At 34.5% G+C, this 26,796-nt stretch overlaps 1 protein-coding gene across 2 annotated transcripts in view; it reads right to left on the bottom strand.

Annotated features, from left to right (window-relative positions):
• Positions 1-26,796, bottom strand: part of RASA2 (RAS p21 protein activator 2) — a 117,335-nt gene that overhangs the window by 38,716 nt on the left and 51,823 nt on the right. For both annotated transcript variants that reach the window (XM_037525867.2, XM_037525868.2), the window contains exons 5-9: positions 24,472-24,548; positions 10,472-10,555; positions 8,469-8,541; positions 4,449-4,525; positions 3,417-3,518 (exon numbers count right to left, since the gene is read on the bottom strand). In XM_037525867.2, coding sequence (XP_037381764.1) covers positions 3,417-3,518; positions 4,449-4,525; positions 8,469-8,541; positions 10,472-10,555; positions 24,472-24,548 — 413 coding nt within the window. The remainder of the gene's footprint in view (positions 1-3,416; positions 3,519-4,448; positions 4,526-8,468; positions 8,542-10,471; positions 10,556-24,471; positions 24,549-26,796) is intronic.

The following is a 26,796-nucleotide window of genomic DNA, read 5'->3' on the forward strand; positions in this document are numbered from 1 at the left end:
ACATTAGCTGCTCTACACATACTTTTCTCATTTATGAGTAGAGGCATAAAAGTAATCCACATGTTCTCAAGAATCAGCAGTTTTGATAGCCTTTTACTAGAAAAAAATTATTATTTGAAAAAATTTAACCACAGATTTGTATAATTACAATTGTGCTAGGCAGACAAAGATTATAATCATTTGTACACAATGTTACAGAGGCTGGAAAGGAGCTTTTCTCAAAGGCAGCTCTACTACTATTTAAAGGTTATTTCTGGCTCCAGAAATATTATAATTCAGTTCCAAAAATGCATCAATAGATATTTACTAAAGTTAAGGACCACAATTAGCCAACTAGAAAACCAATTCATCTCAAATAAAATATTATTTTAGTTTTAAATGTATGTAAAGTGCTTATGTAGGGGAAAAAAAATCAACCACTTGTTTTAATTACCATTTATTTACTTAGAGCTTTATATTTATTTTCTTCGATTGATGTCTAGTTTTACATTACAGATCATTGTGTGGGGAGAATTATTGTACCAATTTGTATTATATATTCACCCAAAAGTTTTACACACATTAAGTTCTCTGACATTGACTGTAGAAATGAGACTGAACTAGATTATCTCTAAGGCTTTCTTTACTTACAACATTCCAAACAATGGAATACTGTCCAAAAAGAAAAAAGTGGAAATTCTCTATGTATTGATGTTAAATAATAGTGATGACAGCACAACTATTAAGAATGAGAGCACTGAGGTATACTCAGAGTCATAGAACTTGTGGCTTACTGGATAAAATATATTTCATCTCTAACAACATTAGAAAGCAACTACTTGTATTATTATATCCATTTTTTTTTTTAAGATTTATTTTTATACAAGAACCACGTTACAGGCCAGATGCGCGGGAGGGTGAGAGAATTCACAGGAGACAGAAGAGGTCTGCTGCGCCATGTGGGATTCTTGCTGGCCGGCCGGCCGGGATTAAACCTGCGGACAGAGGCTGCGGACAGCTTCACAGTGTGGTGCTAAACCACCTGCGCCACCAGGGAGGCCCCTGGATTATATCTATTTTATAGTCAAAAAAAGCAAAGACAAACAGGTGGTGTAACTTGTCCTGGGTCACATAGGTAGTTAATGGCAGCAGTGGGATTTGAACCAAGGCAGTTTGGTTCCAGAGTCCATACTATTAATCACCATCTAGTCAACAAATACTTACTGAAGTTCTACTAACCATTAAAAGAAAAAAACAAGTTGTGGAGCAGGATACAGTATGTGTACATGTGTGAAGAAGAGAAAAGAAGAACACACACAAGCGCACATACACACAAAATTTGCCTACATATACCTAAAATAATCCAGAAACTCAAAACAGTAAGTGCCTCAAAAGAGAGAAAAGGATTAGCAGAGGGATAGGCATATGAAACAGATTTTTACCTTTTGACCTGTGAACCATGTGAGTATATTACTAATTAAAAAAAATAAAAGTCTATTATCTACAAAGATTAAAGCTAAAGCTAGTTAATATTAGCAATAACAAGCTAATCCAAACATTTAATAGATATTCCAGAATAAAGAATACACATCATTACTAAGGAATCCAAGAAAGGAATGGGAAAATGACTGGGTTGTTATAATTTGAGAACAAAATTAAATTGGAACCATTAAAAATCTGTTTTCAGGAAGACTACAATAGACAAATACTAGGTGTAAATTGTGTGAAAAAGAAAAGCAAATTGAGGTTTTTCAAACAATAGAATTATATTACTGAAAATTATTCTTTTCTAATATCAAGATTAGAAAGAATATGACTAAAATCCTGAAGGTTAATACAGATTTTTCTCAAGTTTCATGTAGTTACCATGAATCCCACAAGGGGATGCTACAGCTCTATAACTGACAAAGGCGGCAAAGAGTTTAATTTCTGACTTAAAAGGAAATGACATTCATGTTTTTTATTTTTTTATATATGTAAGTATAAATGAATTAACAGATGTTTCTATTTCATACTATAAATGTTAGCACTTATATAAATATTTGGCACATTACTTTAAAATATTTTAAAATATTACCAACAAAAGAAAATATAGGAATAAAATTAATTTCTGTTAATGTATTTACATTCTGCCAAAATTGGAGGGCCTGTCTGAAGACAGTCTTACTTAAAATACAGGGCATGCAGCACATTTCAAGTTCACTTTGAGGGGACCTGGGAAGCACAACTGATTTTATATTTTGTATGGAGTAGCATGGAATATAATTTAAGATCTGATGAACTGAGTTTAGAAATTTTTATTTTAAAATGTATGCTACTTTTACAAAGGTAGAAAAGACACTAGAGGGTTAGAATGTGTGTTTCATGAGAATGTGTGTGTGCTGGGGGGAGGTGAAAGGCCTCAAATGTTCATCAATTTGTCATCATTACTAAATTTAGTTATAATCTTAGATATATATTTGCAAGGGATAAAAAATTTTGAGAGTCTAAAAAAATTAGCCTACAGGGTAGGATAACTGCTTGAGGATAGCTGAGTCCAAAGTGAATGTCAGTGGGGCCAATCAGGAGAGGCAGCCTCACTTACAGGCAAATGAGACTAATGCCCAGTAAGTAATATCAAATTCTCAGTTTCAACTCCTCTGCCAGGCAACTGAAACAGAGATCCAAAAAATGGGACTAAAAATGCAAATGAGAAAGGCTGAAACTCAAGGGTAGCATGACAGCTGGCCACTGGGCAATCTATGGGAAGGGACAGGATATACATGCTTTTAAGTGCTAGAAACAGAAAAAAAAAACAAGTTTTACAGTGATTCTGTTTGGGAAACTAACATCAATCTAATACCTGAACACTAAATTCAATGTCAATTTAATGTCACTTTTGCTGTAATGAAAAAGGTAAAACAATATTGCAGCCATGAGTGAGTGACCAGCACTCCGGAAAAGTATATTAACTGAATCAGCTCAACAACATCTAATAGACATTTAGAGAATAACATCAGGGCTATCCACAATGCATTTCAATGGGGTGTGGTGAGTTTATTGCTTAGATCCCATAAATAGCTTATTCCCTACAATAAACCCTTTGCTTCTCAAATGTCCACAGTTACCATGACCATTAAGATAACTCCTGAAATGCAAATGCTGATTTGTGATCATGCCTCTTCTCAAATGAGCAACTCTTACATAAAAGTTTTTAATGTAATTTCTCCTTAGAGATAAGATTTAGTTTTTGAATAGAAAAATATTCAGAGAGAATTCAGATGTTATATCTCAGTACTGTATCAAAATGTACTTACATTTCTGTAATAGTAACGACCAAATGAATTAAATGTTAATGACAAATTTAAAATGTGCTTATAGTAAGCATTTATTTGCATGTACAGGGTATTAGAGGTGATGATTTACTATGGCATTCACTAGAATGTTTGTTTTCTTACCAGGCTTGATGAGAAGAATCATTTCTTAAGACATTCACAGGAACCTTAATCTCACCTAGGAAAACATCTTGGACCAGGTTTCCATTGTTCCACAAATCAATCCTGAAAATTTAAAACTGATTTTATATTTTGCAAACATTTTAAGAAAACATACATTGCCAACAGCTTTAACTACTTTGATGTGTATTATAACAGTAATCTTACATGCTTAAGAGATGCCAGCATTATCATATACCTCACTATCTAAACTAAGAAAGCAAAATACTGCACAGAAAGTAACTATTTTAAATAGTCTAAAAGAAAGCACTTAAGTTTCTTACAGAGACTATTTTAACCGGTAGCATTAAGGACTACAGAGTTACTCTGTTGACTCTGAGAGAAGAAACCAACACAAGACTATAGTTTCTTTCTCAATTAGAACCAGTTAATAAGTAATAGATAGGTGATTTTAGAAAATACATTACCTGATCATTCCAAACATGTGATTAATACACCCTTTAGATAAACACACCGTTAACACCACACCTACACATGCATTTATAAAACTTACCCTCCCAAACAATACATATATTTAAGACCTAGGAAATAGCACAAACTTCAAACACATGCACCTGTTTGTTGAATCATCTTACAGGACTTCTTACCTCACTGAAATTTCTGTTAGACAGCAGATATGTTAAGAAGAATAAAGAAATTATTTCTAATTTGCTAATACATAATACTTTTCTACACATTCTCTGTATCCATTATGTTATGATTCAAAAATTTAAGTAACAAAGTAGTGAAAAATTTAAAAATAATAAAATAGGGGTGGAAAACATCTTTGTTTATAAAATAAATATACTATTTTTGCAAAGAAGTCAGATTTTGAAAAGATAACTTAGATTTAAATTAGATACACTTTCTTCTAAGAGTCATCAGCCAACTTGCTAAACACATTCCTATTAAGCTTTGTTCAACCTTTTCCAGTTAAATTTAGGATTTTCTTTTGGCACAGAAAAAAGCAATTGTATAAAACCCCAAGAAACATACCTAATTTCTAGTTTTTCAATGTCCTCCTCTTCTACCTGGAACTGGGACTTTCTGCTATAACTACTGGGTCTGGATACCTATAAATAAAGTATTTTAATAAAAAAATTTCTTTAAATATTTTCTCCTATGTGAAATTAAAACAACCATCATCCCTAAAAATGTTCAGCTGTGGCTAAAAACACAGGAAAATGTGTAGGTAATATTCTACCCAATACAAAATAGCAAAGGAATTAGTAGGGAGGTAAGAATAAAATGGTATTAAAAAAAAAATACTTGCATCCATACCATTTCTTAGCAATGCAATATAAAGCAACAAATAAGATTCTATGGTTGATATGTAATCTGTGTGACTCAGACTAAAAGTGTTATATTTCAATGATGCTACACATGCTAAGAAGTTTTTGAAGACTTTCCCACATTTCTCAAGATACAAACAATCCCCACTCTACATTCCCTCCTCACATTTTTACTGAAAATGTCAAGACCACTGGCAGGAACATCCTGAGCTACCACAGTCTACCTGAATATGTCCATTTGCACACAGACCTTTCAATTTACTGTTCTCTTATTCTCTTTTACAAGTTGACTTCACCCACATATAGTACACCATCAACATGTAGTAAGCGTACGACCTATTTTAATTATGGCTTTCTTTACCAGCTTGTTCACTTCACGCAAGTCTAAGAAAAATTCTTTTAAATTCTGGTCTTCCTATATTTTTCCTTTCACAGACAGATTAGCCTCCAGCTCCTCACCATGCACTCAAATTAGAATCTGGCTTTCTCAGAAATAGATCATAATCCTAAAAACCCTCTCTCAATAATCAAGTCTGATGAATTCTTAGTTCTCACCTTCCTAATCTATCTGAACCAGTGATCATATAACTATACTTCCCTTCCCCAGAAACATTCTTCTCTTTAAGTTTTTTCTCTTTGCTTCTTCCTCTGGCACATCTTGTTTCTCAGAACTAGCAAATACGGATTTTCTCTAGGGTTTTTATATTTTCCTTTAGATTTTGCTGCACAGTGCTATGAAGTTTACAAATTGCTTTCACATCCATTATCTCCTTTGTTCATCAGAACACTGTTCGGAAGCAGGCAGGGCTAGATTTATTATCCTCATCTCAAAAATGAGGAAACTGAAGTACAGAAAATGAGTGAGATGATCAAAGCTGAACGCATAGTAAGTGGTAGAACTGAGCTTCTTTTTACTTTCTTCCTTTATCATATACCTTTACTCCCTTGGTTTTCTTGTCTTCCTGTAAGCAAATACTGAGTACATATCTACAACCATTACTATTTTAAGTTTCTGTCATAAACTGCCTATTAGAGGATTTTACAACTCAGAATTCAAGCTTGTTATGTCCCAAAATGAAGTACTTATCTTTTTCCTCTTCTTAACTTTTCTATTTTTCAAGATTTGAACATCTGACGCCTCTTTTTTTCTATAACCAATTCGCTATCTTGTCCTTTGCAGTTTCTTTCTTATCTATCCCTTTTTATCTCTATAAAGCTCCCTTGAATCAGATCCAACCAACTTTTTTTTTTTTACATACCTAAACTACCATAGTTTCTTGATCTCTGTTCTCTCTCTAAGCCATCTGGCCCACAGATGATTGTTAATTCCTCCCAAAACATTTAAGCAACTCAGTCAGGCACTCAAGGTCTATCATTAGTTGGTCTTAACTCTGTTTTATAGCCTTAGTTCTATTATCTCTTTGTGTAAACCTTCTAATGAAATTTCTACTTGCTATTCTTTGCACATAACTTTTTGCTTTTAGACATGTCATCAAGTCTCTTATCAAAATGTTCATTCTCTAATATTCTCCTTTCTCTAACTTAACTCAGGTAGTGCAGAATGCAGTTAATCTTGCTAATGTCTGTGTTTTGCTGCTTCATGCATGCATCTGTGTATGTTTTTGAATCTATTCTAGTTAAAGGATAAGGACTGAACCTTATTGTTATAAGGTTAACACAGTGTTTTCTGGATGTTTCAAAGTCTAATAGGTACACTTGGATAAAGCAAGCAGGTGACTTTCAAATGAGTAACCTGTTTGCCACAAGGTGCCTTTTCTTCATTTTCTCCAAGTTAAATGTAACAGCCATTAATAATGTAGAATAAACGAACTAAGTTCTTAGCCAGGAAATAGAAAAGTCTCACACTGGTATATTTCTTTTGTTTTTCTTTCTCCTTTGCCTCCATCCCCACAATTCTTCCCATTTCATCCAAAGTTAGATAAAGAAGAAATAGAACACCTAAACAGACCAATTACAAGCAGTGAAATTGAAAGAGTAATCAAAACTCACACGAAAAACAAAAGTCCAGGCACCAGATGGTTTCACAAATGAATTCTACCAAATGTTGAGAAATGAACTAATCCCTATCTTACACAAACTCTTTCAAAAAATTGAGAAGGAAGGAATACTACCAAATACATTTTATGAAGCTAACATTATACTAATACCAAAACCAAACAAGGACAACACACAAAAAGAAAACTACAGGTCAATCTCTCTAATGAACACTGATGCAAAAATCCTCAACAAAATCTTAGCCAACAGAATCCCACAATGCCTCAAAAAGATAATACACCATGACCAAGTGGGATTTATTCCAGGAACACAAGGATGGCCATTCAAAAATCAATTAATGTTATCCAACACATTAACAAAAAGAAAAATAAATAAAAGAAGCCATATGATCATATCAATAGATGCTGAGAAAGCATCCAACAAAGTTCAATATCCATTTATGATGAAGGCCCTTGAAAATCTTGGGACAGAAGGAACATATCTTAACATAATCAAAGCCATATACGACAAACCCACAACCAATATTATCCTCAACGGTGAAAAGCTGAAATTCTTTCTCTTAAGATCTGGAAAGCAAGGATGTCCACTCTTACCATTGCTTTGCAATATAATACTGGAAGTCCTAGCCAGAGCAGTAAGACAAGAGAAAGACATAGAAGGAATCAAAATAAGGAAAGATGTAAAACTATCACTATTTGCAGATGATATAATAATATACACAGAGAATCCTAAAAACTTCACAGAAACCCTAATCAAAATTATAGACTTCCTATATGCAAACAATCAATCTGAAGAAGAAATTAAGAAAACCATTTCAATTTTGAGACATATTTTTAACCTCTATTACTTTATTAAAGTAATAACCAGGCATGGTGATATGTGACCCTCACTGTTCACTTTTAAATATCAAGAAAAACACCCATAAAGAAGAAAAAGCAGACTCTAACTCCCTTTTTTCAAATCTTCCCTTCATGTTATTCACAACTGTAACATGCTGTATGGTTAGAATAGAGTTTCTACCCTCTTTCAGAATAAAGTTCATTTTTTCCCTGTTGCTTTCAAGTAATGTGAAAAAAAGAATTTCTTTAACAAACGCTCCACAGTAAAGAAATCCAAAGCACTGTATCTGTGGCAAAGTCAAGGCAGCCGAAAGTCTCTATGAAAAAAAAATGCATATGTTCAGAGTAGAGAAAATTGGGCTAAAAAGTAACTTTTATATTAAGGCCTTATAAAATAGTTATTTAGTTTCAAAGCTCACTTTTGGGCCTCATACAACTTTACCAATTAGACAGGGCTGCCTCTATTCTCTCTTAAAAAAAAAAAAGTCATCCTTCATAAGATAAGAAACTTGAGTTTCCCATTTAGAGATTTATTCAAAGTTAACTGGAACTAGAACTCAGATCTACCAAGGGCTAGCATATTTATTACACCAGTGGTCATGTGTAAGGGAGGAGGATGTGATACTGAGGATGACTGGGGAATGGTGTGGCCCTAGACTTCCTCACCTCCAAATTAATCACAAATCTGCCTTTATTTGTTTTATTTACTGGGCCTCCACTGCATTACACCATGATTCTACTTTCAGGAGAAAAACAGTTAAATAATTTCAAAAAATGATCATTATGGCCATAATTTCAAGAAATAATTCAACCAGCACTCAGTATTAACGACTCCATGTTAATATTTATATAAAACAAAAAAAAGTTACCTCAAAATAAAAGGTTTCATTAAACTGCGGGTTGCTTGTTTTCTTCTTTACTTTTGTCTTCTTTTGGTCATTCCTGTTCCAATGTGGTAGAGTTTTACCTTGTAGAACTTAATAGTACACAATTATAAAACATGCTATTTCCAACCAGGGAGACTGACCTCTGTTAACTGTTAAGACGACTCAGGGAAGACTGTAGTGTTAAATATCACTTGAGGAAAAAAATTAAGTTATTTCTAAAATTCAAAGCATACACAAATTCTGTATATTCTATGTATGCCAAGATTGTATTATTCTCTCTATGGCTATAATAGATTGACTGTCAAGCTTTCTTCAGGTTTTTTTTTTTTCCTTCAAATAATATATTCTATTATATCAGCAACTCAGAATAAATGGCAGAAGGAAAACAATGAGATTTAGAGTACTTTTATTTATGTTGAAAAGTACCCAAAGAATACAAAAAGCATCCTTAACTTGGACTGCAAAACAATAGTGACTTTTTAGAAAACTTTTTATTGTGAAATAATTAGATTCAGGAGGCTGCAAGGAAATGTACAGGGAAGCTCCATGCAGCCTTTCCTCAGACTTCCCCAATGTTAACCTCTTATACAACTATATTATAATATATAAAAAACAATAGTGACTTTTTATTTTTTTTAAAGATTCATTTTATTTATTTATGCATACAAGAACTGGGGTGTAGGCCAGAGGTGCCAGGGGTGGCAGGTGGTGGTGGTGAGAGAATTCACCAGAGACAGAGTGGGGAGCAGAATAGGTGGATCTACTGAAATACACTGCTGAGGGGAGCAGCAGGGCAGACAGGAGAGGTCTACTGCGCCATGTGGGTTATCTCCCAGGTTGGGGATGGAATCATGCCCCAGTGGCTGACTATAGTTTGATAGTGCTGAGACTTTAACCACTAAGGAACCAGGGAGGCCCAATAATGACTTTTTAAAACAAGAATTCATATTCCAAATAGTTTCTATCTGTATATACAAAACAATTTCACTAAAGAATCTGTGTGTCAGGTATTGATTATAAACAAAAACAAAACAGCTCTACTAGGCTAAACATTTTTAACATGCAAAACTAAATCCCTCTGACAGTGTAAAAGTTAAAGGACTGAATATCTGCTTTTAAATTTAAAACCATCTGTAATAATAATAATAATACACTATTGTTTGAGTACCCTATGAGTACCAGTCATGGTTCTAAGTACTTTATATACATATAAACAAATGTATTTTTCAACGTACTTATTGAATTACTTTGTAAAAAAGTAAGAATAACTAGAGAGTATGGGATTAGTGAGAAAGGGTACGCATTTGTGTGTGTCTAATTAGAAAGAATCTTGTGCTTTTTGTTTCCTGATTTTAAATCTTTAAGTTGTAGACTAATTTCAGATTAGTCAGGCTCTAAAAGAGACCATAAGGAAGTTGTAAAATACAAAATATTACAAAGTGTTATAGGTTTTTATATAAATAATTTAAATCAATGATATGGCACATTTACCATGTGTGGTATTTCAACAGTTTGGCTAAAGCTTGGAATTCTCTTCTGTTGAGCACAGATCCCATGAGGTGAAAAGGCATTTTCAGTGGTCCACTGCTTTCCAAATATAAATATGGGAACTGACTTGTTATTCTGAGCTAGCATTTATGAACACAGGATTTTACCTTTATAAAATCTAAGACATTTGAAAAGTAGGAAGGCTGATGGTAAGTGAAGAAGGCCAAGTTCATGTTTTAAAGTACATCTTAATACTATAAAACAGGTTGTTCACCACAATCTAAGAGTGCAGATTTAAAATAGCACCCATTTTCTTTCTGTAAAAATAGAACTTGGTTGTTTGTAAGTATATGAACTGAATAAAGATTTTGCTTTCAAATCATTTATTACTATGTATTATAAAGAGCTATTTCATATTTCTTCTTAGAACCTTAATTTTGTAACTCTTAAATAAAACTTTAAAACTTAAAAATCTAACAATAATTAATAAACATTACCTAGAAGGGCCCACTAGAGAAACTGTTGCATAAGGATCACAGCTTTGCCCATTTATGAGAGGCAATCCATGGCATGCCTTGATGCTAAGGAAGAATAAAAGAAAATTAACATACTCAAGTTAAAAATAAGCACTATTTTTAAACACAAATTAATATATTTAAAAAATTTAATTGTTTCCCATATGCCTGCAATTATACTGACCCCAATATATTTATGTGTTTACTTGTTTGCTAATATGCTATATTTTCAAACTATGACGAAAGTGGATTGCCACAATCAGTACTGAGACTACTAAATGATATTTAACACAACACTCCCACTACATAGTCAACAAGGTACATTTTGTGGTTTGATTTTACATCAAAACTGCTGTGGCTTTTAAAAAGTAAAAGAAAATGGTGTGAACCTTAAAGGAGAAACTACAAACCAACTCAGATCTATGGCATCATATCCTCTGCTAAAGCATGAATGAGAAACAAGGAAACAACTGTGGTTTCTACTTAAAATCTGATTCATAGAGAATAATTCTGTAATCTTTTATTCTGATTCTCAGTAATAACTCCATCATTCTACAGATTATGTTTGAAACCATAAAAAACCAAAGTGCTAATTAACTCCATGGAGTAGAGTCATTGGAATTTACAGAGAACACAGAATTTGACTTAATGATCTTCTCAAATTTTTTCACTAAATATTACTGAGTTCACAAATTTAGATTAATATGTAAGGATCTGCATTTTCTAATTTGTATTTTGCTGGAAATATTCTTTGTTAAAGATGTAGGCTACTGAACAATATCCTTATTTGTCTCCACAAACCACAGATCATATATGTGAGCACAAGTGTGTGTTGCTGAGTAAAGATATGACAGTATGACTCATTTCTATTAAGCTGGGTATTAAAAATCAAATTTAAAAAATTTCTGAAAGTAACTAAAGTAAGTACAGGACAAGAAAAAAATTTCCAGTTATTAATGTTAGGCTTAGATACAGTCAAATTTTCCCACTATATATACTGTTTGATACTTGTATTTCTCGGATTAACTCTCAAAATGACAGCTAACTTATAAGCATTTGCAGTTTACTAATTTTTTTCATAAAAATGCATCTAATTCTCATAATTGTCTTTCTTTTAAAAAAATATTTATTTATTTTATTTATACAAGCACTGGGTACAGTCAGAAGCATGGGAAGGTGAGCGAATTCACCACAGCCAGAGCAGGGAGCAGAGCAGGCAGAAGGACAGAAGTACACTGCTGAGGGGAGCAGCGGGCAGCAGGAGAGGTCTGAGCGCAATGTGGGACCCTCCTCCGGTGGCCAGGGAGTAGCAGGGGATCGAACTGGTGCTGCAGAAGCTGCGGGCAGCTTCGCAACCCAGCGCTCAACCACTGCGCCACTGGCGAGGCCCTCTTATAATTGTCTTTTAAGCTCAAAAAGGTTATCTGAGATAGTGACAAAAAAGGCTAAATAGGCAATACAATTTGTGAGAAGTAGGTCCAGACTCAACTTGTACTTTCTTAGTTTTTTTTTTTTTAAATCCAGCATCATTATACTTTCCTACTGTGCCTGAAGATATACTGTATTACTCTCCATGCAATACCAAATTAACCTCATACAAACACTAATTATAAGAAGTCTTAACTACTGAAATTTACTATAATTTTATGAAACTCGAAAAATTTAGACAACTCAGTTCAGTATAACGAAAGTTCATGTGAATACCCCCAAACCAAAACAAGATTCCCATAAGCCAAAAGTCTGCATCTATAAAAATCTTTAGTTATTAATTTTCAAATGTTAAGGCACTTTAAAAATTGGACTTTCTGATAGAATTGTTATTTATTTGCTGCACATTTATGAAAGTTTACCTTCCTAATTGCCTAGAATACCACTATTCTTGGAATCCATGTGCCAAGCAATTTCACATGTGAGCCACAGATGAGCATAAAATAAACATGGAAAATAATCTTACTATACGAAATTGTGTCATATTATGTTTACATATGATATGTAAAGCATTTTATATTAAAACTTTTTTTTAGGGGCCTCCCCGGTGGCGCAGCGGTTGAGCGCTGGGTTGCGAAGCTGCCCGCGGCCTCTGCGGTGCCGGTTCGATCCCCGGCTGCTCCCCGGCCACCGGAGGAGGGTCCCACATGGCGCGCAGACCTCTCCTGCCGCCCGCTGCTCCCCTCAGCAGTGTACTTCGGTCCTTCTGCCTGCTCTGCTCCCCGCTCTGGCTCTGGTGAATTCTCTCACCCTCCCGTGCTTCTGACTGTACCCAGTGCATGTATAAACAAAACAAACAAACAAACCAGCAAACAAATAAATAAAGCATGCCTCTATTAAAAAAAAAAAAAAAAAACAAAACAAAACTTTTTTTTAGAAATTACAAGCTTATTTAGTCAAAACTTGTTGAATAGAAAATATTTCTCTAATGTTTATTTAATAAAAAAAACTTCTACATATAGTCAAGATGGAGTAAATGGAGTGGCTTTACCCCCCCCCACAAAGAATCAAAACAAATGCAGAAAATCAGTAGCAATAGTAGCAATCAGACATTAAAAATAGGGGAGAGGGCATCCAAATAGGAAAGGAAGAAGCAAAATTGTCACTATTTGCATATGATAGGATTTTATGCACAAAAACCCTAAGGACCCCATAAAAAATCTATTAGAAATAATAAACAAATACCAGTAAAGTTATAGACTACAAAATCAATATGCAAAAATCAACTATTTTCCGTATATAATAAACCAGTATAAAGAGACATTAAAGAAACAACCCTATTTATAACTGCAACAAAAAAGAATAAAATATTTTAGGACTAAATTTAATCAAGGAGGTAAAAGACCTATACACTGAAAAATGTGAAAACAGTACTGAAAGAAATTGAAGAAAAAAAATAAATCAATAAAAGGAAACGATATCCTGTGATCATGGACTAGAATCAACACTGTTAAAATGGTCATTTTAACAAAGCAAAATATACTTCTCCAAAGAGGAAATATAGATGGCCAGTAGGCACATGAAAAAGTGTTCCATGTCTTTTATTTTTTGGGGAAATACAAATCAAAGCCACGAGATATCACTTGACACCTGTGATGTCTATTATAAAAAAGGCAAGAAACAACAAGTGTTGGTGAGGATGCAGGGAAAAGGAAATGTAAATTGGTAAGTTAATATGGAAAACAATATGGAGAGTCCTCAAAAAATTAACAATAGAAAATGCTCTTCCTGAATGATGTAATCCAGCTATTACATTACATTTATCTGAAGAATAAAAAAATCCTAATTTGAGATGTATGCACCCCCATCCCATGTTCATCGCCACATTATTCACAATAGCCAAGGGTTGGAAACAACCTAAGTGCTCAATGATGGATGAGTAGATAAAGATGATGTATATGTACTTAATGTGTCTGTGTGTAAATATATACATATATATATATATATATACACACACACACACACACACATATATATATGATGAATCCGGTCATTTGCAACATGGATGGACTTAGAAGGTATTATGCTAAGTGAAATAAGTTAGAGGAAGACAAATACATGACTTCACTTATATGTTGTTGATAAAGAAGCAAAACAAAAAATACTCTTAGAATACAAGAACAAAATACTGGTTACCAGAAGGGAAGGGGAAAGGAAGATGAGTAAACTGGGTAAAAGGTGTCAACTGTGTGGTGGTGGATGGAAACTGTACTTTTGGTGATGAACTCAATGTACCACACACAGATGTTGACATAAAAATCTGCATACCTGAAACCTATATACTGTTATAAACCAATGTTACTGCAACAAAAATAAATATTTTAAAAAGAAAAAAACATAGGGAACAATTACTGAAGCCCACAAATAGCTAACATGAGGTGTCACTAACTACAGTAGTAAACCTGGAACATGGATGTTGCCTCAGTAGTGGGAAAGTGTAGCCCCAGACTAACAGCTACTCTTAATTTACCTAACAAAGCTTAAAGGCAAACCATAAAAGAATCAAGCTGTTTCCAAGTAACTGAGTTCTCAAGCATATTCATAATACAAAAACACCCAGCAACCTTGGAATTGTCTAGCACCCAATAAAAAATAGGAATGCAAAGACTCAAGAAAATATGCCCAAACAAATCAGTAGTAACAGAACCAGAAACTATACGAATGATAGAAGAGAATGACATTAAAAGAGTTGTTTTCATTATGTCTCTCATGTTTGACAGACATAGAGGACATTAAAAACTGAGTCTATGGATGAAAAACACAAGCTCTTACATGAAAAAGAGTGGGATAACAGGGGATTAGATATGACAAAAAAAAATTAGTAAATACAAAGAGCATAGTAATGAAGAGTTCATACAGTAATGTTTCAATTACAGTCTAGTTAAAAATCCTAGACAGGTATAAACCAAACATAAGAAAACATTAACAGTAAAGATCTCAAGACTAAGGAAAGACACCACAGTATATTCTTGACCTTTATACTTTTTTTTAAAATTAGTTGTTTTTGTTTTTTTTTTAAAGATTTATTTATTTTACACAAGATCTGGGGCACAGGCCAGAGGCTTCACCAGAGACAGAGCGGGAAGCAGAATAGGCAGATGACCGAAATACACTGCTGAGGGGAGCAGCAGGCGCAACAGGAGAGGTCTGCCATGCTATGTGGGAATCTCCCTGGTCGGCCAGGAATCGAACCCACGCTGCAGAGTTTGTGGACAGCTTCACAGCGCTGCGCTCAACCCACTAAGCCACCGGGGAGGCCCACTTTATACTTTATATACCCCAGACTGAGTACTGGAGAAGCTACCAACCCAGTGACACCAGTGGACATAGACAAAAAATGCCCTAAATAAAAGCCAGTTCTCTCTAGCCAAAGGACCAGGAAACAGAGCTTAAAGGCAGAAACCTTTAGATAGTAACCATCTAATCCAATAAAACACCATGAAAAACTAGTGGCTGCACCCTCCCCCCTTACCCCAACAAAGGCTGAAGGTTGAGAAAAGAGTCCCACCTTCTACCTGTTAAAGGCTGTAAGAATCCCTGATGTCAGCAGAGACCACATGGGAAGTCTAGATGTCCATCCCCACCTAGGAGCAATAAGACCCTCCTCGCCCTTCATGTCAGGGTAGTTAGCGTCAGAGAAGGGTGAGTGGGAAGGCAAAACTTTCACCACCTACCGGGGGTAATTAACTCCTAAATGTGTCACTGGCAGTCACATGGTGCAACAATGATGCACTTCTTCTTATCCCAGAGAGGTGACAGGAGAGGATAGTGAGGAGCCTGAACTCCCCAGTCCCATAAAAAACAAACAAGAACTCTTGTCATTCCTCCCTCAGGGGTATCAACACAGGGTAAGTCAGGACCTGGGCTTTTACCTCTACTTGACATAAATAAATAGGCACTTCTCTTTCCCTACCAGCAGTGTCAGGGAGACTGGTTAAAAGATTTAAGTAAGATTCAGAATCTTGAATACAATTCCCAAAATATCTAGACTACAACTGAAAACCACTTATTGTACCCCCCAAAAAAAATCTTCAACTTAAATGAGAAAAGACAATAGATAAAGATACTGAGATAACATGGATGCTGTAATTATCTGACAAGGATATGAAAGCAGTCATCATAGAAATGATTCAATGAGCAATTATAAACTTGTTTTAAATAAATGGGGAAAAAAGAACACTTCAGCAAAATAAAAAGGTCTCTCCAAAGAAATAAAAGATATAAAGAAGAAGCAAATGGACACTTTAGAACTGAAAAACATAATAACCAAAATAAAAAAAAACTCGATAGGTTCAACAGCAGAATGGAGAAGACAGGAAAGAATTAGTGAACTCAGAGACAAAACAACAGGAATTACCCCATATGAACAAGAGGGAAAACAGACTGAGATGGAAAAAAGAGGCAGAGCCTCAGAGACTTTTGTTACTATAACAAAAGATCAAAGACCTATATCACTGGAGTCTAAAAAGGAAAGGAAGAAGATGGCAGAACTGATAAAGTTTTAAAAGAAATGGCTGAAAACTTATAAACACAGAGTATCAAAAAGCTCAGTAACTACCAAACAGAATATATATTTGTTGAACTAAGACACAAAAACTAAAACTAAAAATTTTTTTTTAAAGGAGCCAGGGAAAAATAGTACCTTACTCATAAGGGAAAAGCAAATTTATTTTCAAACTGATTTATAACATGAACTTTTTTTTTATTGCCTCCCCCAAATCACCTGTGCCCTTATACCTTTATTTGCCTCTGTGACCCATTTCATCCATCCTTTCTCCTATTCCCTCTGGTAACCATTATCATCTTTTTCTTTCTTTTTTTTTTTAACATTTTAGATTGGATTTTTTAATTGTATCAACAGAAGACTTAGAAAGAACTTTGAATAGTTAATCTTTTAAAAAAAATTCTAAATTAGTTTATTTTCTTGTATCAGTTGTCCATTTTTTGTAAGGTAACTGATTTCCCCCCTCAGATATGTCCCTGTAGTTCTCCTTCCACCATATCACCCATGAACCATCACCATAGTACCATTATCTTCATTTTTGCTATTAATAGTTCAAATTTTGTTTCTTTTATTATTTGTGTGTAACTGGTTTTTTGGTATTTATATTCTGTAGGTAAGTGAAACTATCTGATACATTTCACTTTTTGGTTGATTTTATTCAATATGATCACCTCAAGGTAGCATTTTTTTTTTTACCAAATGCCACCACTTCACCTTTCTTCACATATGTGTAATATTCCATTGAATATATGTTGCACAGTTTCCTCTATCCATTTATCTTTTGCAGGGCTCTTGGGGTGGATCTATGACTTGGCAACTGTAAACAGTGCTGCTATGGCGATAGGTGTAGGTGGATCTTTTCGTGTTAAAATTTTCATGTATTTGGATAAATAGCTAACAGCAGTATTGCTGGGTCAAATGGAATTTCCATTTTTATTTTCTTGAGACATCACCATACCATTTTCACAGGGGTTGTACCAGCTTGTATTCCCACCAACAATGGACGGGAGTTCCTTATTTACTGCAACCTCTCCAAAATCTGTTAATTCCGTTCTTTTTCATATGGACCTCTCACAGGTGTGAGGTGGTATCTCAGTGTGGTCTTAATTTGCCTTTCTTTTACACTAAGTGATTTTGAACAAACATTTTTTCATATGTCTATAGGCCATCTGAATGTTTTCTTTAGAGATGTGTCTGCTGAGATCCTTTGCCTATTTTTTAATTGGGTCACTTTGTTGTTGGATTGTGTAAGTACTTTATAAATTTTAGAGATAAATCCCTTATCAGATGTATGGTATACAAACATTTTTTCTCTTTCTGTAGGTTGTCTTTTTGTTTTTGTGATGGTTTCTTTTGAGGTGCAAAAGCTTTAAGTTTGGTAAGAGTTGCACTTGCTTATTTTTGCTTGTTTCCCTTGCTGATTGGGATTGCATTCCAAATACATCCTTGTGGTTGTTGTCTTATAGTGTGTTCCCCCCATAATTTTCTTTCAAATACTTTATGGTTTTAGTTCTTATGTGTAAATCTTTAATTCATTTTGAATGAATTTTCATGTACGATGTTAACTATGGTCTTGCTTTCTTTTTTTTGCACATGGCTATCCATGTTTCCCAGCACCATTTTTTAAAAAAAGGCTATCTTTTCTCCATCATGTGGTCTTAATTTCTTTATTGAATATTATCTGTTCATATTAATATGTATCTGTCTCTGGGTTTTCAGATCTATTCCTTGGTCTGAGTTTCTGGTTTTGTTCTGATACCATACTGTATTGTTTGAAGTCATGAAGTGTGATGCCTCCATTTTTCTTTTAGTTCAAGATTGTTTTAGCTATTTGGGGAGTCCTTTTATGGTTCCATATAAATTTGGTAATTGTTCTATTTCTTAAATAAAGTCATTGGTATTTTAATAGGTATTGCATTAACTCTGTATCGTAAGGCCAATTTAACTGTGGTAAGGCCAATTTAATTATGAAATTCTTCCTACCCAGGAGCATGGGACATCTTAACATTTTCTTTGTGTTTTATTTTATTTCCTTTAACAGAGTTTCATTGTTTTCATTAAGTCCTTCCTTCACTGGCTTAGTTAGGTTAATCCTAGGTATTTTATTCTTTTTGGCATGACTGTCAATGGAACTGTAGTCCTTATTTCCCTTTCTTCTGATACATTGTTCATACTACAGAAATGCCACTGATTTTTGTGTATACCTTACTGTAGTCACTTATTATTTCTAGAAGTTTTTTTATAGAGTCTTTTGGTTTCTCTGAGTATATCAATCAGCATGTCATCTGTGAAAAGTGAGTTTCACTTCTTTTTCAATCTAGGTTTCTTTTATGTTCTTTTGTCTAATTGCTTTAACTAGGACTTCCAGGATTACGATATTTACAGTGGTTTCAGTGGACATCCCTGTTATCATTCCTGATCTTTGTGGAAATGCTTTCAGCTTTTCACCATTGAGAATAATATTGGCTTTAAGTTTGTCATACATGGTTTTTGTAATATTTACTATGTTCCATTTATTCCCCTTTTTTTGGAGGGTTATCATCATAAATGGATGTTGGATTTTGGTCAAATGCTTTTCTGGCATTTATTGAGTTGATCACGTGATTTTTGCCTTCCTATTTGCTGATCTGATGGATGACATTAATCGATTTACATGTGTTGAATCAGACTTCCATCTCTGGGATGAAGCCTACTTGATTGTGGTAGACAGTTCTCTTGATATGTTGTATTTGGTTTGCTAGATTTTGGTGAGAATTTTTGTATCTACGTTCATCAGAGATACTGGCTATAATTTTCTTTTTTTATACTGTCTTCATTTGGTTTGGGGACCAGGGTAAGTTGGTCTCATAGAATGTACTGAGGAGATTTATTCCCTCTTCAATTTTTTTAAAGAGTGTTTTTAAAATAGGTACAAGACCTACTTTATAGGTTTGGTAGAATTTACTGGTGAAGCCATCTGGTGCTGGGTTTTTATTCTTGGGGAGACTTTATATTACTCTTTCAATTTGAACACTTGTGATTGGACTGTTTAAGCCATCTACTTCATCCTGGTTCAGTCTTGGGAGGTTAGAATTTGCCCATTTCTTCAAGGTTGTCCAGTTTGTTTGCATAGTCTTTTATAAAATATTCTATGATCCTATGTCTTTCCATAGTATCTGCTGTAATTTCATCGCTTTCATTTCAGATTCTATTAATTTCGGTTTTCTCTCTTCTTTAAAAGCATAGCTAATGGCTTGTGGACTTTATTTTCTCACAGAACCAATTCTTGGTTTCATTTATCTTTTGCACTGTTTTTGTTTTCTATTTCATTTATTTCTGCTCTAATTTTATTATTTCTTGCCTTCTACTGGTTTTTGGGTGCTTTTGTTGTTCTCCTAGTTTCTTCAACTGCAGTGTTAGACTGTTAAATTGGGATCTCTCTTGTTTTATTATGTGGGCCTGTATTGCTATGAGCTTCCCACCAGAACTGTTTTTAAAGCATCCCACAGGGTCTTCATTTTCACTAGTCCCTAGATATCTTTTCATATCTTAATTTGATTTCCTCATTGACCCAAGGGCTTCTTCACATATTTTGGTTTCAGCATTCCTTTTGTGGTTAATTTCTAGCTTTATATAGCACTGTGGTCTGTGAAAATGCTTCATATAATTTCTATTTTCATATACTTCTGAGACTTGTTTTATGTCCTAGTATGTAATCTATTCTTGAAAATGTTCCGTGCATACTGGAGAAGAAAGTATACTCGTTTTTAGGATAGAAAACTTTGTAAATATCGAGTAAATCCATCTGATCTAATACTTCATTTAAGAATTTTTATTTGTTAATTTTCTGTGTAGATAATCTATTTCTTTGTATCAGTGGTGTGTTGAAATCTCTGACAACTGTATTTTTGTTGATATATTGTTTTAGGTGTGTTAATAGTTGCTTTATATAACTAGGTGCGCCTATATTCAGAGCATATATATATTAATAATTTATCTCTCCTTCGTGAGTTGTTCCATTGATGATTATATAGTATCTATCTTTGTCTGAAAACCTTTTTAGTTGAAAGTCTAGCTTATTGAATATAAGAATAGCAGTTCCTAGTTCACTCTCTGAGTTATTAACATGCATTCCAGACTGTTACTTTATTCCAGACTGTTACTTTTAGTTTGTTTTTATGTTTTGATTTTAAATGGGTCTCTTGTAAACAAAGTACTAATGGCTGGAATTTTGTCACCCACATTGTTGGCCTATGTCTTTCTTTCGGTGAATTCAGACCATTCATAGTTAGGGTGATTATTGATATGAACTGTTAAATTTTCAGTCATTTTGTTTTTTGATTTTTTTTCTTTTTCTGCCGTTTCTTTCTACTCTTTCTGTATGGCTTTCCTTGGTATTTCTATCAATGTCTTTGCTTCTTCTTCTGTGGGTGTCTATTCTGGATTTTTGGTTAATGGTTGCCATGGGGTTTTACTTGAATTTCTATGTTTTGGGTCCTTTATGAGCTGGTATTTGTTCTCTGACTTTGTACTGGTTCTAGCCATTTCTACCTCCCCCTTAGTATTTGCTGATGTTGACTATTAGTGTTCTTGCTCTTGTTACTGGTATTACATTGCTCTTGTCATTCTGCTAAGGTGTTTGTGACTTCAGATTTTCTTTCCTTGTGGAAAAACTCCTTTTAATGTTACTAGAAGTATGGGTCTAGTGGTAGCCAAGACCATTAGTTTCTGTTTGTCTGAGAAAAACTTTATTATTCCTTCCTATTTAGTAATTTTGTAGGATAGAGAAGTCTTGGCTGAGAGTTCTACACTTTCAGGACTGTGAATATTTTCTTCCAGTCTCTTCTTGCTTGGAGTGCATCTAGACTGAAATCCAGAAAAATTGTAATTTGGAAGCTCTTATTATTTTTTTTCCTCTTGCTTCCTGTAAAATTTTATCTTTGATTTTTGATAGCTTGACAGTAATGTGTCTTTTTCATCTAAGAATTTAGGTATTCTCTCTGCTTGATAGACTTCATATTTAATTCATTCTGTAGGTTTGGTACATTCTCATTTATGACATTTTAAAATAGGTTTTCTAGTCCTATTTCTTTTTCCTCCCCTTCTGGGAAAGTTTCCTCTTCTAGCTGAATCCAACTTTTTTTTGTAGTTTCCTCATTTTTCCTTTGTCTTGAGAGTGTTCTTCTTTTAAACGAGTAATTTGTTTGAGTCTTCTACAGCTGAACTCCTGCAGTTTTGATGTTATTTAAAGCACTAAGTTTGTATGTATTTCATTCAGACTTTCTTTTAATGATCTTTTCATAAATTTAATCTCTTTGGTGAAGTACTCTCTTTGTTCCTGAATCTCCTTCTGAGGTCTTGAGTCTGCCTGCCTGCCTTTGAGTGGCTTTCCTGTATCTCATTTAATTTTTTTTAAAAGATTTATTTTATTTATTTATACAAGCACTGGGCACAGTTAGAAGCGCGGGAGGGTGAGAGAATTCACCAGAGCCAGAGGAGAGAGCAGAGCAGGAAGACTGACGTGGTACACTGCTGAGGGGAGCAGCGGGTGGCTGGAGAGGTCTGCGCGCCATGTGGGACCCTCGCCCAGCAGCCGGGGATCGAACCGACACTTTAGAGGCTGCGGGCAGCCTCGCAACCCAGTGCTCAACCGCTGTGCCACGGGGGAGGCCCTCTCATTAAATATTTTTCATATTGTTCTGAAGTCATTTTTGGATAGTTTCTCTATTTCTGTCTCCTTTATACTTCCGTCCTGGGACTTATGTCCTTTTCATTTTGTGAAGCATCTTGCTTTCTAGGTATGTATATTGCCTGATTTATTGTTATTTATGTGTGTTGTGGGGGGGCTGGGTCACCGGGGGTTTGTTCTCGTCTTAGTTTACCTTGATGTGAGGTAGAGGGAGGTGTCTGGGTTTTAATATTCAATCTTTTTTGAGGAGTGACAGTCACCTTTACCTGCTGTTTTTGTTCCAAAGTAAGCCTTATTCTGTGCTTAGGTTGTCTTCACCTCCCTGTCTGTTGTTCCTTTCTTCCAGGGATTGTGATCTATTGGGCTTCCCATCGGGCATCCCAATGGGAAGGGCAATATATGGATCTCTAGGCTCACATTCTGGGAATAACCTGCACTTGGCTTAAAGGCAGCACTGTGTGTGTAGCAGGCACATGTATGCCCACTTAACACTATGGCTGCCCACAAGTGGCCATTGCTGCTCTGCCTTGCCGCTCTGCCCTTGCTGTAGGTACAGCTTCTGCAGGGTTGAGAAGTATACACACTGTCAGTTTGCCTTTTCAAAGGATTTGTGAGTTCACTCTAAAGTTCTTCTTTCTGGGGCCTCCCCGGTGGCGCAGCGGTTGAATGCTGGGTTGCAAAGCTGCCCGCAGCCTCTGCAGTGCTGGTTCTATCACCGGCTGCTCCCCAGCCACCGGAGGAGGGTCCCACATGGCACGCAGACCTCTCCTGCCACCCGCTGCTCCCCTCAGCTATGTGCTTCGGTCCTTCTGTCTGCTCTGCTCCCCGCTCTGGCTCTGGTGAATTCTCTCACCCTCCCGCGCTTCTGACTGTACCCAGTGCTTGTAAAAATAAATTAAATAAATAAATAAATCTTAAAAAAAAAAAAAAAATAAAGTTCTTCTTTCTGGTGTAGAGCTTTTTATGGAGTCCAGCCTGGCTCCACCTGGCTTTTTTTTTTTTTTTTTTTTTTTTTTTTTAATCTCTTTCAGGAGAGGTGAGGATGGAAGCTTTGGGGAAAAACAATTTGAGTGACAGTAGTTTTCTCATGAAAAACCACAGGTAAATCAAAAGGAACATTTTTCATGGGCTGGAAAAAAAGCAGTCAACCCAAAATTCTACATTCAGTGAAACTACTCTTAAGAATGAAGTAATCAAGAAATTCTCAGATGAAGGAAAACAAAAAGAATTTCACCAGCAGACCCACCCTCAAAAGATAGCAAGAGAAAATTCCCTTAACATAAAGAAAGTGACAAAAGAAGGAATATTTAACAGAAAGGAAAAAAACAAATACAGAAAGAGAAAAATTATGGGTAAACACAATAAACATAAGACTTTTTGCTTTGGATGGCTGAAGCAAAACTTTCAACACTGAGGTGGTTCTCAAATTATGTAAGATAATTATAAGACAAACAGAGGGCTCTGATTTTAAAAAGGTAAGGTTTCTATCTTTATTCTAACTGGTAAAATGTCAACACGAGTAGACTAAGGTAAGTCATTCATGTACAGTGTAAATCTAAAGAAGCACTAAAAAAAATTATACAGCAATAAACTGTAAGGAAACCATACAGAAAAAATAGAATTCTGAAGAATGTTCAATCAACAGAAAAAGAGAAAGAAAAAATGGAAGACAAAAAAAGTAAAATGGCAGATTAAAGCTGTATCAATATATTAACAATCACATTAAAAGTATAAAGTATAAATTCACTGAACAGAAGAGAGAGTTTGGCAGAGTGAATGAAAACATAGCCTCCAACTGAGAAGGGAGTAGAGGAGGAAACTACCTCTGGGATATTCAGATATCAGTTAGGACAAAGATAGGAAAAACATTCAGAAATGGAATATGTTGGCTATTCAGTAATTTGTTGATAATACAGAGGAAGAGTTTGGTTTGGAGGGAAGCAGTAGAGGACTGGGCTAAAACATATTTCTAGAACAGCTAGTAAATTAAGTTTTAGCACCAACATCCTAATGCTGTGCTCTGTGGTGTCAAGGTTTGTAGAGGCCATCCACTAGGAAGCCTTTCCAACATCAATGATCCTATAACACCCCACTGACTGTATCTATCATTCAAAACACATTCAGTAAATATTGGTTAGATAAATTTATAATTCATCATAACCTGAGATTATATTTAAGAAAATAAACAGGAAATCAACTTAATAAAAGAATGGCATAGCAGTTTCATTTCTCTAATAATAAAATAATAAGTTGGTGTAAAATTCAAAGAACACAAAATAGAGAATTATTTCTAGCTGATTTTGGTAAAAGAAATATGCTTACTGTACTACAAGCTGTTGGCACACGGTTCCATTCTCTGTTATGAGTTCATTCAGTTTTAATTCAAGGTGAACTTTACCCTATAAAGACAAAATTACAAACAGTTGTTTATTTTACTGGCAATTAATGGCACGCACTTTTTAAAATGGTACCCATATTTACCCACTAACTAAACATCAATGATTCCTAGCACACAGCTTTGTCCACACTAACAATAATTACTTGTTAAATTTAAATTTATTACTTGCTAAATGACTAATCAATAACATAAGTCAAAAATCTGTTAGTACTCAAATGCATACATCAAACATAGTATTCAAATCTAAGGATTTTATACCCAGTTCAATAAAATATTTATGTATCTCAATTATCACAAATTAGAAAGGTAACACATGCTTTAGGAAATTTGAAATAAAAGCAAATTATAAAACACAGAAAGCTTTTTTCAGAAAAGACAAACCATCGATGAGGACAAAGGTACTATCATTAAAAAACAGAGAAAGCATACATTTCTAAATCGATTAAGCCAAAACTAAGAGCTTAAAAGCTAATTTTTCATCAAGTCAGATTTACTGGATATCTACTATGTTTTAGAAGGCATTCTGGGAGTGGACACAACTCTACAAATGTATAAGACATAGTCATTGCTTACGAAACAATGTAGTTGAGGAGACAATAAACAAGAGCATTGATGAAAAAATGGTATACTGAAAATAAAGGAGTATTTAATTAAAAAGTCATTAAGTAGATTAAAATGTTTTCAGTAGTATAAATTAAGGCAAATTATCAACTTCTCAAGAAACAAAGATGCAGTAACAATATATCTAGAGCTTGATGTTTCTACTCTGCCACTGGTGATGAACAATTCTAAACTGGTTGTGAGCAATTCTGAATTGGTTAAGAAAGAATGTTGCATTACCTCCACCCAACTGACAAGACAAATTCCCACGGTGCCTAGTGGAGATTTCAGGGGTGTGATGTCTAGGGGCTGATGACATAAGTAATTTCATCAGAGGCAGGAAAGTTCATTACCTAGTCACTGTTCCTTTTTGGAGGAACTCTTTCAGACATTCTTTCACAAAAATCTAAACATTGTATCTGCCTTACTACTTTATTGTGGATTTGTTATACAAGAATGGATGAGATTCACTAACTATAATGTTCAGGGTTAGCTAGAGAGTTAATGATGAGCAATAAATATTGATGGATCTCAACACAAAAACTTGCACAAGAAAGCTAAGCTCTAAAGAAACAAAGGCATCAGAAAACTAGCAGGTAGGTGGAACTGGAACTAAATTAAGCAAGTCTTCCACTAAAAACCTAAGGACAAATATTTATAAACCCATATATAATTTATAATATGGTCTTTTGTTAGTTCTGTATTTAATATTCATAGCCCCTATTATTCAAGAGTGACTTTGAAGATCCATGACATGTGGTCATTTGACTTTCACTGTACTAAAATTTTGAATCATGTTTGTTATGTCAGCACATGTGTTTCCCTTGTCTAGTGAGTGAACCTAGACAACTGCATCAAAGCAGTTTTACTATTTTAACATATATACATTTTATGGTAGAAATTGCATGCTAACAAGGCACTTCCAATTGTCCCTCAGGAAATGTCTAGGATCTACTCTATTCTAAAACAATAAAAACATTAAAATAGAAAAAAAACTTTCTAACAATTGATTCGCAACTAAAAATCATAGCACTGCATCAAGTCAAACCTAGAAATAAAAAGGACATTTAATGGAATTCTACTAGGAATCATTATTGTTGAGTCAGAGCCTACCTAATATGTTCATTACTCCCACTGACTGTTTAACAGAACATTCCTTTAGTATTAGTCAACAATCATGTAATTGTGAATTAACCAGGTAAAGAAAAGAGTGGGGACAGAGCGGGTAGTCACAAGACACATACTATTAGAGTGAAACACAAAAATTAAAACACATTATCAGTTAAATTAAGGAAACTATAGTCTCTAAACTGAAAAACACTATCATTATATACTTTAACACGGAAAGATGTACATGATACTTAGTAAAAGAAACAAGGTACAAAATAGGGTTTGGGAGATAATGTTAATTTGTAAAAATAAAACATACACACTATATACACTTGCTTGTGTATATATGTGTCTACCAAACATAGAAGTTACCTTTGGTTGGTAGGATTTCAGTTTTTCTTCTTGCTCATCTATATTTTTAAAGTTTCTACTACTATGTGTACTGCTTTCAGTAAAGAAGAATGAACAAAAGTTTTAAAAATTATTTGAAGCTGCTTTTTAGTTTGAGAATCATATCTGCAAACATTTTAGAAAAATTA

The sequence above is a fragment of the Talpa occidentalis genome, unplaced genomic scaffold (genome assembly GCF_014898055.3).
Source record: "Talpa occidentalis isolate TD23 unplaced genomic scaffold, MPIMG_talOcc4v2.1 talOcc4.4, whole genome shotgun sequence".
In the NCBI taxonomy this organism is placed as follows: Eukaryota; Metazoa; Chordata; class Mammalia; order Eulipotyphla; family Talpidae; genus Talpa; species Talpa occidentalis.